The sequence below is a fragment of the Mesitornis unicolor genome, unplaced genomic scaffold, assembly GCF_000695765.1.
Source record: "Mesitornis unicolor isolate BGI_N332 unplaced genomic scaffold, ASM69576v1 scaffold1243, whole genome shotgun sequence".
Lineage (NCBI taxonomy): Eukaryota > Metazoa > Chordata > Aves > Mesitornithiformes > Mesitornithidae > Mesitornis > Mesitornis unicolor.
The window spans coordinates 29,652-48,806 of record NW_010172327.1 but is presented as its reverse complement, the minus strand read 5'-3'; the positions used below and the strand labels follow the sequence as shown (position 1 = coordinate 48,806).

General features: G+C 52.2%; 1 protein-coding gene across 3 annotated transcripts in view; it reads right to left on the bottom strand.

Annotated features, from left to right (window-relative positions):
- Window positions 1–1,498: 1,498 nt before the first annotated feature.
- AIFM3 (apoptosis-inducing factor, mitochondrion-associated, 3) overlaps window positions 1,499–19,155 on the bottom strand; it is a 38,911-nt gene continuing 21,254 nt past the window's right edge. For 2 of the 3 annotated variants that reach the window (XM_010180318.1, XM_010180319.1), the window contains exons 8-19: window positions 17,744–17,830; window positions 17,080–17,171; window positions 13,853–13,983; window positions 12,479–12,594; window positions 12,062–12,133; window positions 11,669–11,732; window positions 11,138–11,214; window positions 10,301–10,418; window positions 9,247–9,345; window positions 8,756–8,831; window positions 3,215–3,319; window positions 1,499–1,538 (exon numbers count right to left, since the gene is read on the bottom strand). In XM_010180318.1, the coding sequence (XP_010178620.1) occupies window positions 1,499–1,538; window positions 3,215–3,319; window positions 8,756–8,831; window positions 9,247–9,345; window positions 10,301–10,418; window positions 11,138–11,214; window positions 11,669–11,732; window positions 12,062–12,133; window positions 12,479–12,594; window positions 13,853–13,983; window positions 17,080–17,171; window positions 17,744–17,830 (1,077 nt within the window). Of the gene's footprint in view, window positions 1,539–2,154; window positions 2,176–3,214; window positions 3,320–8,755; window positions 8,832–9,246; window positions 9,346–10,300; window positions 10,419–11,137; window positions 11,215–11,668; window positions 11,733–12,061; window positions 12,134–12,478; window positions 12,595–13,852; window positions 13,984–17,079; window positions 17,172–17,743; window positions 17,831–19,155 lie in introns of all 3 variants that reach the window. The other variant, XM_010180317.1, reaches the window with a different exon arrangement.

Below are 19,155 nucleotides of genomic sequence, written 5' to 3'. Positions count from 1 at the left end.
CATCCCCTCTGGTCACACTGCCTGAGAAAAACCTTGCAGTGAAACCAGAAGAGACCAACCAGAGATGAGACAGATGACTGGCATCGTTTCTACCCAGCAAAGATTAGAAAGTCTGGAAATTAATATAGTTGATCGGGACAGGAGTGGGAAGCCTCCACAGGAGAGGTGCTTGCACCACCCAGCCGACACGAAGAGATGACGCAAGGCCTTGGAAGGAATCAGAGATGATCCAGATCCCAAGAATAGTACAGCTTTAATGCACAGAAGCTGAAACAAATTAAAAATATAAATCCTCTTGCTTTGGGCTCAGGGTAAAACACTGCTGGGGAAGAAACCTCCCCCTGGACAGAGCACTGGAGGCTCTCCAAGGGGTTTTCTTGTCCCCTGGCTCTGTTGGGCTGATGGACATGGGGCTGAGGGCTGGCTAGGTCCATCCCTGAGCTGGAGATACAGCTCTTCTTCCAGCAAGGGGCAGAAAACATGACAGCAAAGCACCGGCATGGAAAGCTGAGATAAGAAATGCAGCCTTGTCACTAGGCGACAGGGTAACGAGTGACGAAGGCTGGAGGACAGCCAGAAATACTCCTGCAGCTACTTTTCCTGGAGTAACAGCTCAGCAGCAGCACTAATCCTGCAATAATCATTAAGGAGAGAGACATGACAAGGCAGGCTGGAAGGATGGCCACCAAGCCCAGGGGGCTGCAGTCTGGCTGCCACACCTCTCCAGGGAGCCCCCGGAGACTGACTGAGCACTGCCAGGGCCCAAGCCCAAACCCAGCCCCAAGAGACAGGGAGCAGCGCTCCAGCCTCCTTGTCTGCTCTGGGATGGGGAGATGCTGTGGGTGCTGGGATGGGGACTGATGAGCTCCAGAGCCCTCAGCAGGGACCCACCTCTGCTGGAGGGGCTGGACCAGCCTGGAGAAGGGAGAATGCAGAACACAAATAGAGGCTGTAGAGAGCCCACCCAGCACGACCCCATCTCCCTGCCTCGCCCCCAGGTGCTCTCCCGGGTGAGTGGGCATGGGGAGAGCCCTGGCAAGCGCTGCAGCCATGCAGAGAGGGAGTGGATGCCAGGCTCTACCGGGCACAAAGGGGATTTGGGAAGGGGCAACGTGCCTGAAAGCACAGGGAGAAATGAAAGGCACTCGTGCTGTTTAAAGGGGCAAGGGCCCTGCCTGGGACAGACCCGCCTGGGGACTCCCAGCCTGTCAGCAGCTCCTGCAGTCACTTGGCACCGGTGCCCACTGCCAGTGCTCTCTCTGGAGGCTGCTTTTGCAGCGTCCCACGGGAATGGCAACAGCAGAGTCCCATCCCAGTAGGCACTGGGGCAGAGGAGCCGTCGGTGCTCTCGCTGGGAAGGTGAGTGCCCAGTGACCAGCACGGGTTCATCCAGGCAAAGGGAAATGACTCAGCCGCGGAGGCCCCGCTTGTCCGTGGAGCTGCCATCCTGTCCTGCCACAGCGAGAGCAGCATCCAGAGGGCGCAGCCATCAGCAGCATTAGGAGCCTTTCCCCGTTAGCCAGGACATATCTCCAGTTCTAAAAAAGAGAAAAAAACAGCAGCACTGTGAGAGGTTTCCCAGTGTGCACAAGCAAATGTGCTCGGTGTGTCTGGGCACTGCCCTCGGTTCTGGTCTGGTCATCGGTCCTCATCCTAGCACCCATGCTGCTCTGCACAGAGGCACAGCCAGCCCAGGCAAGACAGCAGCGCCCCTTCCTCTGCCCTCACATGTTGCTAAAACTGTCCAAAAACTTGTGTGCAGATCCAGAATTCCATGTAAAACTGGATTCAAGCAGTAATCTTTTAACTTAAAACAAGCCCTTCTGGCATTCAAGAATTTCTGAAAAAAAGAGCCACCAAACAGAAGGTGTATCCCAGCTGAGCAGGGTCCCAGCCAAAAGGCAGCTGCCTGTTCCTGGCAGATCTGTGCATCAGCCCCCTGCAAAGGGGATGGAGCAGCCATGCCCACCCAGCCCTGGCATGCGTGCTGCCACCCCCAGCCCCACCACCTCACCCAGAGGGTCTGCAGAACAAGCACGTAGCCATAACCAGTGTATCACACAGGAATTAGGGACACGGCCCAAGCAGGGGTCTCGCTGTCCCTCCTGTCAGCCCTTAATGCCCAGCACACCCGATACCCCAAACCGAACGTACTTGCCGTGACGGACGAACAGCCTAAAAGGTGTGAAAGCAGCGGGAGACAGAGAGAGAAAAGACATTCAGGTTCAGGCAGTCCAGCTTCCTCCAGGCTTGCTGAGCCTCAGCACTGAGGCCAGCAGCTTCCCCCACCACTGGGCTGCCCATGAGATGCCACCTCCCTCCAAGCCACAAACTGGGGAGCCAGCAACTATTTCCCAATGTACTGGAGATGACAGGCACAAGCTTGCCCTGGTCACTGGTGGACGCTCGACATGCTCCCTGTCCCAGGGCTGCCCGGGGTGTCTGAGCTGGCTCAGGACTGCCCAGGGGCTGGGGATGCTCCTCTCCCTGATCTTTTGACAAAAGGCTGGTTTTATTCCAGATGTGGAAATACCCAGGGACATGGACTCTCATTTCCCCATCAACTCTGATTCCTACCCTCAAGGGTCCTTCCTGGCTGTTATCACCTGCTGGTGTTTGCCTTGCATCACAGTGTGTTCTGCACCTACCCTCTGTGTCCTGGGGTACACTCCTTCCTGTGCAAATTCTTAAAAGCAAAGTGAAGGGAGAAAAATGCATTTTGCCTGTGAGCTATGCCCCAAAGAACCAGAGGATGAGGCACCAAAGGCTGGTGTGCCAGCACCACAAGCTCTCTGAGCTTTGCTGTTGCAGAGGGCTGTGCACAGGCAGCCCACTCAGCCCCTTTGTGGGCCCCCTCGACCAACAGGGTGCCCAGGGGCACTCCAGCATCAGGCAGTGCAGCCCCGGTGATGTGCCAGTGCCCGGTGAGCACCACTGTCCCACCAAGACTGTGCAAGGATTCGGACCCTGCTGTTCAAGAGAAATCCTCCCTGTGTGCAGGATGCCAGACCTGGAGGTGGCTGGGAGGCAGCATTGCAGGGATGGAGTGAGCAGGAAGGGAGATTTGAGAAGGGTACGGAGTGGGGAGCAGTGGGAAAGAGCTGCCCAGTGCCCATCAGGGTCCTATCTTGGAGTGCTCAGCCCTGCTCTGCACCCCACGGCTGTGCTTGACCCCTGTCCCGGCACTGCTGGTTCCCACAGCAGGTCTACTTACTCCACATCGCGCTTTCGGATGGTCCTGCCAGCAGCCAAGACCTCAGCCACTTTGGACACGATAGGGTCATAGTTCATGCTGGCCACAGCCACCACCTCGTCGCTCCTAGGGCCAGGCAGAGCAGAGCAGAGCAGTTAGGGCAGCCCTGGGTGGCCACGGGTCTACCACCCAAAAAGCAACATGCTGGAGAGAAGCAAGAAGCAAAGAGAAACACCCACTCCAGAGTCAGGACCTGTCCCAAAGCGTGAGCACCACAGGGACCGTGTGGGAACAAGGGACAGGAGAGGGCTCAGAGCTGGCACTGCAGGTGGCCCCACTGTAGTCTCACTGGTGCTCACGTGGTGGCCTAGTTAGCACCACTATGGTGCCCAGGGGGTGGAGACAGCTCTAGGCAGCCCAGCATCTGTGGGAAAACACCAGCAAAAGTGGATCTGATGGTGGATAGAAACCTGCACATCAGCAAGGATGCCCAATGGCTGCTGCCATCCGGGTGGGTCATCCCGGGGCCGCTGCCCTGTGCCGAGGGAGTGGAGAAGCAGGTGGTCAGGATTTCCCCATGGGACACTCAGTTGTGCTGCTCCACGTCCCCTTCCTGATCTCCACCTCCAAGCAGGCAAAGTGCCCACCTCCAAGCTGGTCCACAGGCCTACTCCTCCCAAAGCACCAGGGCAGCTGGGGTGCCCAACACCTGCGTCCCACCAGCCCCAGTGACAAAACCCCTGCATGCGGGAGATGACTCAGTCTGGCTGACCATCAACCGCCAGGATGCCAATGCTGGTGGCACAACGTAGCCTCAAAAGCTTAACTGGGAAACAAATGAAGTGGAAGGGAAGAGGATGTAAAAATGCTGGAGAAGCTTTGGGTAAAGTCACAAGGCAAACATGAAGGACTCTTCTGCTTTGAGGCTTGCAGAGGTCAACCTGAGCATAAATCTTCAAAGACTGAACCCATGAGATGACTCATAAATAGGTAACTGAATAGACAGTGTAAAGATCAGAGAAGGTGCGTGGGTAAGATATTAAACACTGGTGATGTTGAGTAAGTTCAAAAGTAGAAGGACCCAACAAATCAAGAATTGCTCTTCAATCAGCAGCCAAAGAGCTCCGTGACCAACAGAGCAAAGAGCAACATGTGCCCGATTCCCAGGGGGAGGAGAGCAGAAGCCATGCTTCAGAGGACACTTCATCTCTATGGAGCCATGGGCATTGAAGCAATCTCTCATCGCTGTCCCACATAGCCACAGGGTAGCTCCATCAGAGAAGACTATTTCAACAGGCTCTGATTCTTAAATAAGCTCACTACAAAAAGGGAAAGCAAGTCAGAAACAGAGCAACAGTCTGGCTTCCCTGTCCCATGGGTGAGAATGGATGTGCAGAGCAGACCAGGAGCCCAGAATCTTCTCTGGAGCCACTGGAGCTTGTCCACTGCCTAGTCCACATCAGCCAGGCTAGAGATGGACTGACATGGGGCAAGCTCCAGGACAGGGTGCTGCTCCACAGGAATGGCTGTGGGAACAGGGAGTTGCTGCACTGCCAGGAGCTCTAGAACAAGACTTGGATGCCAGTGAAAATCCCATCTCAAGCATCTTTAGCTCCACACAGAGACGTGGCAGAGAGGATTTCTGATAGCCTGCAGCTCTTTCATCCAGCAGACCAGGTGAGAATAAGGATTAACAGACAGATGTTGATGAGCACTACATTCACACTGGAAAACAGGTGACTGTGGCAAGCAGTGAGGATAATTAACCATCTGAAAAGATTACATAGCACATGTGTGTTCAGCTGAACTGCCTGCTGGGCTGCCACATTTGAGGACTGCTGCTGTGATTTAGAAGAGCTCTTAGCTTTCTGAGCCTGCATCTTCTCTTCTGTGATGCTTGATGTTCCACCTTGATGTAAACGAGGTCCTTCACTTTCTCCAGGACAGGACCCCATTCCCTAGGGATGCAACTCCAATTACGTGTGCAGAGACTCAGGAGTTTTCTTTACAGAGTTCAGCCAGTTTCCTTCCAAGACGCTTGCAGCAGTACCTGATGGCACTGCAGTGCAGGTTCCCTCTTCTGTTGCCCCAAGTTCAGAAACACGAACTACCAATGAGAATCCTGTCCCACCATAAGCCACAGCCTGGAAGATGTTACAGGTTGTTGTTTCCATCACACAGGGGCTTGGCTTTGGTGACTTCACCACTGCTTGATGCATCCAGTGCTCAGCACACTGCAGGAGCTGAGGCTTCAGGACTCCTGGGAGGCTCTGCACCACCTTCACATCACACCACACCACACGGTCTTGAAGCTTCAACAGCTTCCTCTGTCTGGTTTCCTGAGCACAGTCAGCTCCCAGCTGGTAAACACAAAGTGGTTGGAGAGACTTGTCCATCAAAACCAGGGGGAGATGTGCTGTTCTAAGGGAATGAGTGACCAAGCGTGCAAGGGAAAGGAAAGGAAGATGTAATCCCACCAGCAGCCCACTGATGCAACCTCAAGCCCAGCCAGTGCCTGATACAACCAGCTGGGAAGGAGGATGCAGCCCAAACATTTCCATCAGCAAGACATGGTGTATCTGGTCCTTTTGTGAAGTAACTCATGGGACGCTGGCGAGCTGGAGCATCCCATATCAGTAGTGACTTTTAAATGTTTTGTTTGACATGGGGAAGCCAGGAGGAATCCCTCATTTCCAAAAGGTCTTTAGAAACAACAGTGCCCTTCCTGAACCTGGGATTTGGAGCAATCAGAAGTCTTGGCATAAAGGCTGGAGGAGCATGAGTGGATGAGCATCATGTCTACATTGTCTTCCCTTCCTCTGCAGGGTTCAACACAACAGAAATGGGGAACCATGAAGAAGAAAACCACAGCAATCCCCTGTATCTCTCAAGAGCTCCAGGGCCTTAGGGATGGGGATGACATTGGTCTGTTCTGGCTGAGGTGCTGCAGTGAACAGTGTCCCATGAGGACATCTGCAGAGCACCATCCCATATACCTCCTGGCACAGGGCCTCATGCTGACTCCTCCACAGCTCACATAGCTCTGAATGGGGTTAAGTAAACAGCTTCCCTCTTCAAACTCTGGGGAAAAAAGAGACTTATTATGAAAGTTGATGCTGAGGACAGGCTCCAGGAGCGGAAAACCCCAGCCATTCATGCAACAACCAAGATAGTCCACATCAGCAGGAGAAGACTCCAAGCCATCAGGTGGGCATGGCAGAAGGAAGCAGGAGGGGATGGTCAATTTGGGACAGTGTCCTCAGTCCCAAAGCATTATCACCAACCAGAAGAAATATCACCAAATGAGAAAAAGATATGGAAATGCTTCCAGTGGCCTCTCACAGAAGCAGAGACTTGATTACAGCCAAGTAGAGCAGTGGGAGATGCACTGGCCAGCCCCCCCGCCAGCTGGTGTTCCCCCAGTACCTCCAGCTCTCAGTGTGGGATGCCATCCCGGTACCCAAAAGCCACCTCCGGGAGACCCTCCTGGGTGGCAGAACAACACAGTGTTCAGTGGTGGATCTCTGCCACCTGCCCGCCGGGGAGCTGCTCCCCACTGAGCCCAGCTCTGCTGTGTGTCCGCAGGTCTGTCCAGGCAGCCCACGGCCCCCAGTGGCACATCGAGCCGGGGGCTGCTGCACAGAGCAGGGAACATGCACTTTGCTGGGGGCTTTCCTTTTGAACAGGCTCTATAGATGTTTAATTAAAGCAATCTGACATTTCCTTTCTAATTAGGGTTGAGATAAATAGCTAAATGCTCTGGTATGGAAAGGAGGAATAGAGCTTTCAAAGAAGATTATATGCTGGGAAGCAATGTGTGCCAGTGTGGCTCGTGGATGCCCACCCCTGTAATGCTGCATTTGCTGCACGCAGGGGACTGCCAGTGAGGCCAGGGGACCCGAGATGGGGCAAGGCAACGACTGAAAGCAGCTTCGCAAGGGATGCAGTGGCAAAAGCACACACAAGTCTGCAAACCACTGCAGCATAACTGATGAAGATGGGCTTTGATCTTCCCCTGGCTCACACTCATTGAGCAAACTGTGTATTTTAAAACGCTGCTTTGGCAGTTCTGTGATTTAAATGCTCTTCAAAACTTCTCTTAAGCCAGGCTCTTCTCTCTGATGTCAAATGATACGACAAGGGGCAACGGGAGCAAGCTGGAGCATAGGAGGTTCAACCTGAACATACGGAAAAACTTTGTCAGTGCGAGGGTGCCAGAGCATGGCCCAGGCTGCCCAGAGAGGTTGTGGAGTCTCCTTCTCTGCAGACATTCAAACCCCTGGACGTGTTTCTGTGTGACCTGATCTGGGTGATCCTGCTCTGGCAGGGGATGGACTGGATGAGCTTTCGAGGTCCCTGCCAACTCCTGATAATCTGTGATTCTGGGATCGAGAGGATGGGGAGTGACAGCCCCATGGCTGTGGCTGCAGAAAGGGAATGTCTCCTTGCAGCAGCTCTTGTGAGCACAGGTGGTGCCTTGGCACAAACCCACCCTTTCAGGCAATTTTGGCCATGGTGCCAGTGAGCCCAGAGGTGCATCTGCGTGCAAAGTGCCCCTGGGTGCCCAAGGATGCTAGAGCCCCAGGTTTTTATCTGAGGTGCAGAGTCACCAGGAGAAGGAGGGTGTGTGCCAGGGACCCATCTGGCTTGTGTCACAGGGCACTGAAGTGAGCCCTGTTCCTCTCAAAGACCCACGGACGCATCTGATTGCCAGGCAAGCAGCCACCCTCAGGGAGGCTGTGAGGGACATTGGGCAGGGGACAGAGGGGCAGCAAGCCCTGGTGAGATGGTCTCTGCTCTGCAGAGACTCTGGGTTCAGTCTCCCCGTCCTTTATATAAGAAAGCACTTGAAGAAACACTTGAAGAAATACCCTCCATCTCCAGGCAGAAGGAGGCCATTGATTTCAGACTTGAATGGGGCAAAGGCAACAAAAGAATAAAGAGCAGCCAATATTCTGGGATAAATTCATGGTGGATGGTCTTGCCAGTCCAAACAGCCAGCATGGCTCAAGAACAGGAGAAGCAACACATCCTGGCTGTCAGCGCATCTCAGGAAAATATCCCCAGATAGGCTCCCAACGTGGGGAAGCACTGGGTTTCACTACAGGTATAATGAAAGCTCCTGAACTCTTGCGAACCTTCACAACTTGTTAATAGGCAGAAGATTTTTTTGAGCTTGATTTGTCAAACCAGAAACAGAAACGGTGACACCTGAGCTCCCAGTCCAGCCTGGGTCACAAATCATTAACACAGTGATGAGATGGGAAGGAAATCTTTGATGGGAATTGCCGGCAACAAATTAATAGAAGCCATTATCTGCTCTCAGATATTATGTGAACAAAGTGCTAACATCTGGCAGAGATATTAGGTCCAAAGACCAGTTTAACTTGCTTTATGCTTAGCACAGGGTTTCTCTAGGGCCTTTTATTAATGTCCTGCAAACTTAGTGTCCAGAGAGGAACAAAACCACCTGGTAAAAGCTCTGGCAAAAATATTTTCCAGCCTAGCAGAAAAAGCTTAGACAAATGCCTGTGTAGGAATGTGGAGAAGAGAAACACTTACTTGGTATAAAATGCCACAAACTTCAGTTCATCTAGATCTCCCTGAATGACAACGTCATCGAATCCTTCCCCATGGCCTGAAGGCAGAGAAGAAGTGGATTCAGCAACGATTCCCCTGGATCCCCTAAGACAGAGTGCATCAATCCAGAGCTACATGAAGAGCAACCTGAGGTCACCAAGAGACCAGCACCAGAAGATGAAGGTACCAAAAAGCACCTCTTCTTGTTCAGAGAAGTGCAAGTCCAAGGAGACTGTCTCTGCTCACGCTGGGCCATCCTTTGTGACCACAAGGGCCCACCGGCCCTGCACCCCACAGCCACGAGCAGACAGGTTTTGGAGGCGGTCCCAAAACCCTCAGGAGCCAGGAAGGGAAGCAGACCTGAGGCAGAGGTTGGTGCAAAGGGCCCACAGCAAGAGAGGTGGCTGTGGCTACTCTGTCCCAGGACACCTCCATCAGCACCAACTCCACAGCAATGCTGGGGAGCCCCTTACCCGCATATCGGATGCTCTTCCCGAACATAGCAGTCCACAGATATGGGACCGTGCTGATCTCCATGCCATGAGCCAGCATGTTCAGTGCAGCTATACGGCCTGGAAAAGAGAAGCAGCAGAGTAAGTGAGAAAGCTCCGTGCTGGGGTAAGCGTTGTGGTCGCAGCACAGCATCGACATCTCTAGTCCCAGAGTACAGGGAAACCAAGGCCTTCTGCTTAGGCTAGAAAAAACTAAACATACAACATCAGGCACCAACAAGGGAGCACATCACATTGTCCAAAGCTGCTCTTAGGCTCCTGCTGACTCCTCACCTCCGCTGGCATCAGCGACGTACTCCTGAGCCTGTTTCAACCCAACTTCTGCAACAGTGACAGGGCTGAGAGCTTTCTGAGGTCCCACCGCAAACAGGGGTGGGATGGATAAACCCCCTGAGAGCACAGAGAGTGCTAGGGTACAGTCCCTGCTGCAGAGGCATGTCTGGACCAGCATTAAAGGGGGCTGTGTCCAACGGCTGACTTTGGAGGTGTGGTTCCAAATCCATGGCACCCATTCAGAGGCCAACCTTCCCACAGGGTTGTGGCCAATCACACCAGGGTTTCCAGGCTTGCTGGCATGAAGAGGAGAAAGGTCTCAGCTCCGCAGCATGCCCCGAACCAGCCTGGCAGCATGGGCAGCCCAGCTGGGGATATGAGCCTGAGGTAACGTTAGGATGTGAGCGCCTAAGTGTCCTGGGGCAAGGAGAAGATCAAGCTCCTGCAGCGGCTGCAGATGCCAGGGAGCACACGGCATATGGGAAAGCCTGTCCCTGGGCGCTGCTGTGTTTGTAACAAGGCATCGTTAGGCAATGCACGTCAAGAAGGCTGATGAACAAAGCCATATCAGGCAGGGTAATATATACATGGATCAAAATGTTTAATATCACCTCCCAGTTTCTCTGTTGGCAGTTGTATCATTCTTTTGCTAGAGGGCTTGGAAATTTCCCAGGGACCTAGCAAAGGTTCTTTTCTGTAAGAAATCTGCTGTTGCGAAGCGAAGGGATTGAAAAGCACCTACCATGCATATGGGCCATCTGCCAATGAGGGACATTCACCTTCTTGTTATTCCTTAAGGCCAGAGGGAACGTGACAGCATCACCGGCTGCGAAGACTCCAGGGGTGTTGGTTTGCATCATCTGCAGGGTGGAAGCAGAGGTGTGCATTGGTGGGGTTTGCACCCTGCACGGACAGAAACAGCAAAATGTTCTGCCACAGTCCCCAAGGACACATGGACAACCTCTGCTTCCTGTGGGAAGCCCAGGTGGGATCTGACTTAGTGTTCTTCACTTTCAAGGCAGACCATGCAGACAGGGACCTACACCATCTCTCTGCCAGTGGGTTACCTGGTAACATGGACTGGTGTCCTGGAGCCCCTTTTAGAAGACTGAGGTCTGTCAGAGCCTGGATTATTGCACCTATGAGCAGTAAGCACAGGGGCAGGTGGCAACGATCCCCAGCCCCACCAACACGCTCCTTGCTCATGGCACACACCACCCATCAGCACCAACACCACTCAGAGTCACTGGTGGTGGGCAGGAAAGATGAGATCCTCTGGGATCCTTTAAAAGGCAGCTCTTTCTCCATTTCTTCCTCCCCTAAATATCCACACCATTCCTGGACAGCTCAGAGCCAAACCCATGCCACAGCATCCCGGGCTGGAATTTGCAAACCCCTCACTTGCAGGGAGGTCCCAGGCGCTCCAGTGCAATGCTCCCAGCATCTCAGCATCTCGGCGGATGAAACACCCCCGTGACAGCAGTTTGGAGCTCCAGGATAGCTCACCTCAGAGGAGAGCAGCCCCAGCTCCTCCTGCTCTCCCCTGCTTGGCAGGGAAGGGGCTGTCCCCCATGCTCACCTTGTTGACCACAATGAAGCCTTTGGAGTCAATGTTGATGCCACTCTGCTTGAGAAAGCCCGTTGCTGGGACTGCACCTGTGGGAGACAGCAAGGGCTGCCAAGGGTCCCGCAGCCCTGGAGGCTGACCCCGAGCCCAGCAGATCTCCCCCCTGCCCGCACAAACCCTCTGCCCCAAGGGAAAGGCAGCAGGGTGCTCTGGAAGAGGGAAACAGAGCCAGGCACCCCACAGAGCGAGGAGCCTACAATTCAAATTTGTTCAAATGGGATTTTTTTCTGGAAAAACTGAAACCATTACTATTTTCGAAATACATTTTCATTTGCTTTTTGGGGTGGATGCTCTAGAAAAGCCTTTCTCAGCTTTGCTGCGCAGACCCATGTGTGGCAGCGAGTGGGACCGGCACATCATCACCAGCCCCCCCCAGCTCCCTGGCCCTGGGGACCTCTTGCTGCCACGTCCCCTCCAGCTGCTCCTCTGCCGAGCAAAGCACCGGCACCCTCAAGCCCTGTACCCACAGCCACGGCCCCTTACCCACACCGATGACACACACATCAGCACGCAGGACCTTCCCACTCTTCAGCACGACCTCCTTCAGCTGCATCAGACACAGGGGGACATCACAGTTATTTTAGGTACAAAAACCCCCAACCAAACCTGCAGCAGCACCAGGCCAAACTGGCACCCCACTTCATTTTTGACATGCAAGTTGACCTTAATTCCTTGTAATGGCAGCAGGAGGAGGGTGGAAGCAATGAAACCACCCCACACGCTGCGCTGGAGCATGTTTGCTCCTGGGGCCTAAATCCAAGAATGTGAATTTTGGGGGCTAGGAAACAGTATAGGGCAAAACTCCAGTGATGAAGGGAACAGCAGCCCTGGGGGAAGCCGCGGCAGTGCCCTGGTAAGCCCCTGCCTGCACCCTACCTTGCCCTCCTGCTCCCGCAGCTCCGACACCTCCGTCTGCATGTAGAACTTCACCCTGTTGCTCTCGAACATCTTGAGGGGGAACATGGGACAGAGCAGCAGACATCAGGACCCCAAACCATGCCTAATGCTGATGTCCCGGTGCCCCTGCACGGCCCTGCCCACCCTCTGGGCTTGCCTCGACCCATGCTGCGAAGGCACCACCTCCATCCCCAACACATGCAGAGAAGAAGGTGCTCTACAGCACACGGACCACCAGAGGGAAGATGCAGCCCATTCTTTCTTTCTAGCGACTGCTACTATCACCGTTTGATTGTCAAAATAATGCCAAATAGCAAATTAATTAGTGCAATAAGTGAAACAAGCAGGACTTGCTCTGTCACCAAAACCATCCTCCAGATGGAAAAGCGAGGTCACCTTCATGACAGCGCGGCCAACCCTCTCCCCAAAGAACTTCTTGAAGGGGACTTCCTCCAGCTCCACCAGGGACACCGAGTGGGCCCTCTCCGCGAGGTACGCAGCCACCTCCATCCCTGGGGAACAGAAGCAGGTCCAAGTGGCCACGAGAACCGCCCTGAGCACTGCCCCGTGTCCCTGGTGCTGGCCACAGCACAGGAACAGCCTTGCCCACTCCCAGCTGGGGAGGCTGGAGCTGCTCTGCTGGGAGATCTGGGGTGTCATGAGACCTGGAGGCCACAACAGACCACACCACTTCTGGTGAGGTTTATGATTATGGGGAGGGACTTTTTACAAGGGCATGTAGTGATAGGATGAGGAGTAATGGCTTTAATCTGGAAGGGGGTAGATTTAGATTAGGCAAGGTTGGATGGGGCTTTGAGCAGCCTGGGCTGGTGGGAGGTGTCCCTGCCCATGGCACGGGGTGGACTGGGGGAGCTTTCAAGTCCCTTCCAACCCAAATCATGCTGTGATTCTGTGTCTTATGGCAATTTGTCCTTAGATGCAGCTTTCAAAGACTGAAGAGAGGAACTGGCCATGGTGAAGACCCAAAGAGCCCCAGGAAGCCATAGCACTTGGAGCAATGGACCTCTAACAGCAGGGATTGCCTCAGCAGAGGTATTAAGCTGCAGGCTGAAAACAGGCCTTGTGATGAGCTGCTTGATCAGAACAAGACAACTTTGGTGCTGGCAATAGCATGGGAACCTTCACCAAGAGATATTCTATCTATGGGGCTTTTTCTGGAAACAGATCTTTTTGATGATCTGCAGTTTACAATTGGCCTGACACACCACATGCTCTTCTATAGATGGGATTGACTGACCTTTAAAACATTTTTTAAAAAGAAGAAAAACAAACACCGATCATGTTATAATAAATTTCTTGACTAATAACCATTTAAGGCTTGCAGAGCCCATAATAATTTTGTTAGGACCATATCAAGCAAAAAGAACCCTGCTAAAATGTAAAAGAGAAATAAAACCAAGTAGGCTTTCACCTACCAACAAGACCCTCCCAGCTGAAGATAATCTAGACACATTGGATTTGAAACCACCCGAGCACTGGTACTGGACCTGCCATATGCTTTTCAGACTGGGATAGCAATATCTATGTCCTTGCAAGCTGAATGGCCCAGCCTCTTCAGTGAAATCAGTTCCTTCAGGGAGGAGATATCCTTACCACCCACCTGGACCTGGAGGTTGAACTAACCCATGGTCCAGTTTGGGGGGAGGAGGTTACCTCTAACTGGGCAGTGTCAAACTGGGTGAGGGACTGGGACTGTCTGAAGGAAGATGTGGACAGCTGAGACCTGGAAACCTCAGAGCAAGTGCTCACCCAGGAAGGATGCTCCCACGATAACCACATTCTTGCTCGTGGCCAGCTTCACAACACGGTTGGCATCTTCAGGTGTCCGGATGTTGAAAACATTTTCCACCTCCTTGCCTTTGCAGCTGAGAGCTTTGGGCCTGAAAAACACATACTGAGAGTGATACAGGTGCTTTTCTTGACCCCATGGTCACAATCAGGACTGCAGACTCCCTTTCTGGGGCTCCAGCAGCATCTCAGCCTTTCCTTTTTTCACCTTTCTCTGGCCTGGAGATAAAAAGGAAAAACTCAAATGCTGGCGGACAGCAGCCAGAGTATGACCACGAATACCAGCACAACGGGGGCTGCTTGGCAGCCGGCCCTGAGCCCACCCATGGGGCTGGGGTGAGCTCCCTCCTGGGGCAATGCAGCACAGCGCTGGATGGGTACTGCTCTGCAAGCTCGTAATCAACTGCTGGCGTGTGGTAAAATTTTCAGAAGCTTAATGTGACACAGAAGAGTCTCTCTGTCCTCCAGCAGACGCTTTGGAGCCAGATACTGAAAGTTTCATAAGCCTCTGCAGATGAAGGTCCCACTATCCATTCCTAAGGGCTTGCTGCTGATGCTGTAGCAGTTTAATCGTGTCCTCCCCATGCACTTACTGGAGCCTATATATTTTTAAATATCTGAATCCTGCATACCCAACTCACACCTGGAAATGGAACAGATGATCCTAAATAATTTAGGTACCTTAAAAACAACTAGCTGGTGTGGCTGGAGTTTGTGCATAAGGATTTTTAAATCATTGCCAAATGCTTAATCCTCTTTTGAACCCAATTAGGTGACTGGTGCAGATGGCATTTTGGCTGCGGTGCTGCGCACCTCGGCACCAACCGTTAGCACTCAGTGGGGCTGCTGCTATTCTCAGTGGCACAAGGAGTTGCAACGGGAGTCCCTCCTCTAGGCTGTTCTATAGCATCCCTTCCCCAGGGATGAATTTTGCAGGGGCTGCATTTCTCCTACTTCATTTTGTGCCTTGGTGTTAGGAGCACAAGGAAAGTGGAGCCAGGATGCCTCATTTTCATCTTAAAGTGCCAATTTTGACTAAACCTTGATTGAAAACAAACCGACCCGCTACTGCCAGAGCACTAGAGACAATGCTGGTCTCAGGTGATACTCTGCGCCCCAGCAGCAAGAGAGGCAAATCCCTACTGCCTTTCCCTGCGGCTGGACCAGGTTTCAGTCTTGAACACTTCCCTCCTGGGGGTCAGAGCCTCATGAAGGGGTCCATTAGGTTGGGGCAACAGCAACACCTAGTAAGGCTGCAACAGAGAAGCATTAAGATTTCATTGTTGAGAAAGACCTTAAAGGTTGGCAGGAAATGAAGGATGGAAATTCAGCTGGATGAACGATCTGATTATCAGGGTTGAGTATTATTGAGGGGTGAAAAGAAGAGCAATGTGGCAAAAATGACCTCTAAAAAAAAATTCAGGATACTTCCATTTTGGAGGCTTTTGTTAAGTTCAAGGTCCTGGGCACTAATTTTAATGTCCTAAGATTATGAACTCCACGGGAACTTCCTGAGACACAGAATCACAGAATCATTAAGGTTGGAAAAGACCTCTAAGACCATCAAGTCCAACTGTCAACCCAACACCACCATGCCCACTAAACCATATCCCAAAGTGTCACATCTACACGCTTCTCGAACACCTCCAGTGATGGTGACTTCACCACCTCCCTGGGCAGCCCCTTCCAGTGCTTGACCACTCTTTCAGTAAAGAAAGTTTTCCTAATATCCAATCTAAGCCTCTCTTGGTGCAAACTGAAGCCACTTCCTCTTGCTTTTCATTAGTTACATGGAAGAAGAGACCAACATCCACCTCTCTACCTCCTCCTTTCAGGTAGTTGTAAAGAGTGATAAAGTCTCCTCTCAGTCTCCTCTTCTCCAAACTAAATTATTCCAGTTCACTCAGCCAGGGAGCTCAAGACTTGTGCTCTAAACCCTTCAGCAGCTTTGTTGCCCTTCTCTGGACAAGCTCCAGTGCCTCAACGTCCTTTTTGGACTTGAGAGAACCAAAACTGAACACAGGATTAGAGGTGTGGCCTCATTAGTGCCCAGCACAGTGTCCCCTTTTCAAATTTCAGTTTTCTATCTGTTTCACAGAATCACAGAATGTGAGGAGGATCACCCAGACCAGGTCACACAGGAACGTGTCCAGGGGTCTGAATGTCTCCAGAGAAGGAACTTCTGAGGGAAACTTGCTGAGGGAGCACTCAATCCCCTCATCCAGATCACTGATAAAGATGTTAAACAGGACTGGCCCCAAAACCGAGCCCTGGGGAACACCCCTTGTGACTGGTCACAACTGGATTTAGCTCCATTCACCACAACTCTCTGTGCTCCCAGCCAGCCAGTTTTTAACCCAGCAAACCGTATGCCCATCCAAGCCATGCCCAGCAGCTTCTCCAGGAGGATGCTGTGGGAGATGGTGTCAAAGGCCTTACTAAAGTCCAGGTAGACAACGTCCACAGCCTTCCCCTCGTCCACCAAGCAGGTCACCTCGTCATAAAAGGAGATGAGATTGGTCAAGCAGGACCTGCCCTTCCTGAACCCATGCTGACTGGGCCTGATCGCTGGGTTGTCCTGCATGTGACGTGTAATGGCACTCAGGATGATTTGCTCCATCACCTTCCCTGGCACTTCTTTCTTTAAGATCAAACAACCCACACCCCCCCAGATGCTTCAGTGGGTACTTTCTGTTAACACCCTTCTGACCTTGACACTGACCATGAAACATCCCAGGCAGCAAACCCCACAGCCGTTCCACCAGCCCCATGTCTGGTGTTCATCTGCTTTCTGGGTGACTCTTGGGTGACACACACTCGGGCTTTTCATCTTTGGCTGAGCAGACGTACCCAGCACAGCTTTATAGAGACAGATATATATGTGATACAGATCTATATGCTGTAGATGTAAATGTAGATGTAGACGTAGACGTAGACGAAGATGTAGATGTAGATGTAGTTGCAGAGACAGAGATATGACACAGATATATACAATATAGATGATGATACAGACATAGATATATAAAGAAGTATCCAATAGGCGCTTCTTGCCTTTTCTCCACTCTTTCAAACAAATTCAGTGTCTGGATTCAACTGTGATTTTTAACCCCTATCCCCAGGCACAAGCTCCTCACATTCCCAGATAAAAGAGTTTCTCTTGATCTTTAAAATGTTTGTTTGTAGCTTACGTGTTTCCAGTTGCTATCAGCAGCTTGTTGTATTCCATCTTAAATCCATCTTTGAATACAGCTGTCTTGTTCTTGATATCCACAGCTGCAACCTGAAATCATTCCTAAATAATGTTAAGGGATGAAATCCCAGATGTTCACTGAGCTCCCAGCCCAACCAACTCTTCTGTTAGGTTTTAGTCTTCCGTGTTCCTGCCCACAGCTTACCCAACCCAGACCTTAAATAATCATAGCTGCCTTTTCATAATTCCTTGAAGACCTCCCAGTATAAATAAAATAATGGGGAGAAATGTTTAAACCATCACTGTCTGCACTGCTTGCAGGCTGATTATCCTAACCAGAGGCCAGTTGGTCACCCTAGATCCACGTGAGGATGCTCTCAAATGGCAGGTAAGAAAAGATGGTCACCATGATGTTTGCATGGTCATCTCCTTCCTGCCTCGGGAGGAACAGCAATAACCATGATTTCGAAAAACTACAGGCAGCCTGCGCTCTGAGGCATAAAAGAGGGAGTCTGGGGGACACCCAGCATTTCTGCAACAGCATCTGGCGAGTGAAGAACAGAGCCAGCTGAGCCAGCTGCCACACTTCCTAAATACAGCCTTTGCGCACCAGCACTTGCAGAAGATGCACTACAGGTAAGTACACATAGGACTCTCCTTACCTGCATTTCGGTCAGGACTTCGATGTCGTAGGTGCGGAAGAACTCCTTGGGGCGCAGGGCAATCTGCTCTGGGTGGGAATCCATCGACTGCAAAAAAAGCCATTTTTCTGTCAACTGCTGTGGGTTGAACAGGCAAGCAGAGACATGCCTGTGACCAACGCAGGTCAGCAGTAGTCTGAAGTCAGTCCTTATGGCATGGGAAAGAGAGTTGCTCTGCAGGGGCTGGATTCAAAGCCTGCTGAAGTAAAAGTCATCACACCAATGCTAGACTGGAGTCTGGGTCCTTCTCTGCCTGATCAGTGCAGGGGTGGCACTGACCAGCTAAGGTGGGACCATGGCAAGTGGTCTGCAAAGCAGCTCTAACTGCTGCTCCTCTTAACACACACAAGTTCATAGGAGCAAAAGAAAAGCCTCAGTATTTGGAAAATAACCAGTTTCCAGGGGAAATGGAAGCTAAAAGAGCAATGAGAACAATCAGCACTAACTCAGCAAGGGCACCCAAGTTACACAGCACAGGTTCCCTCAAAAGCTGAAGCAGGGGCATGGGAGCAATCTCTGCTCATCTCTGCTGTAAGATAACGGTTCTTGCTATTCCCAGACTTCCCTGGTCACTTGGGTGAGACCTACAACATCTTTACATGCAGAGTTGAGCTCACATTTGAGCCTAAGTTCATCTGTCCTCCTAACTCTGAGGACACAAGCTCAGACATAGGCTGAGGACAAGTTGAGCACCAAGTGACCTGTGCGCAGGCTGCTCTGTGCTCCAGTGCATCCCTCTCTGTCCCAGCACATTGCGGATGAGCACAGCTGCACACATGCCATGGCCAAGCCCTGCAACATGTCACCCAGCGCTGAGCAGCAGCAGCATCTACGCCTGCCACACAAGCATGATGTTTGGGCTTGACCCAAGAGGGACAGAGGAGGAAGGAACCAAGGGCTTCACATCTGCCTGGGGATGGATGTGCAAGGTCCTTCCCACTGAAGGAGGCTTGGTCAGGGGCTGCGATGAGCCCTGCAGGACACTCCCTTAACCTGACTTCAGATAACGCTGTGCTCAGAAGAGACATGTGTCTTGGAACTTGAGACAGGTGCAGGGTCATACAGGTTTTACTGCAAATTCTTCGAACACCCAGTGTTTACAGAGAGGAACGTCTGGCTCCACAGCTCGGGAGCAGTAGCTCCCACGCTGGTGTGCAGGGAGGGCAGCACAGAGCAGTGCACAACCACCATGGGTACTGCTGCTGCTCAGTGCTCCAGAGATGGCAATGGGGACGTTGCAGCACACCAGGGAGCAGGTCATGGTCCAAAGGGGACAAAGAGGAACAGGCCAGCAGGACCTCAGGACAGATTGATAAAAGGCATTCAGCAAGGCAGAGGAAGGGCAATGCTGCAGCTTCAGGAGGCAAGAAGTC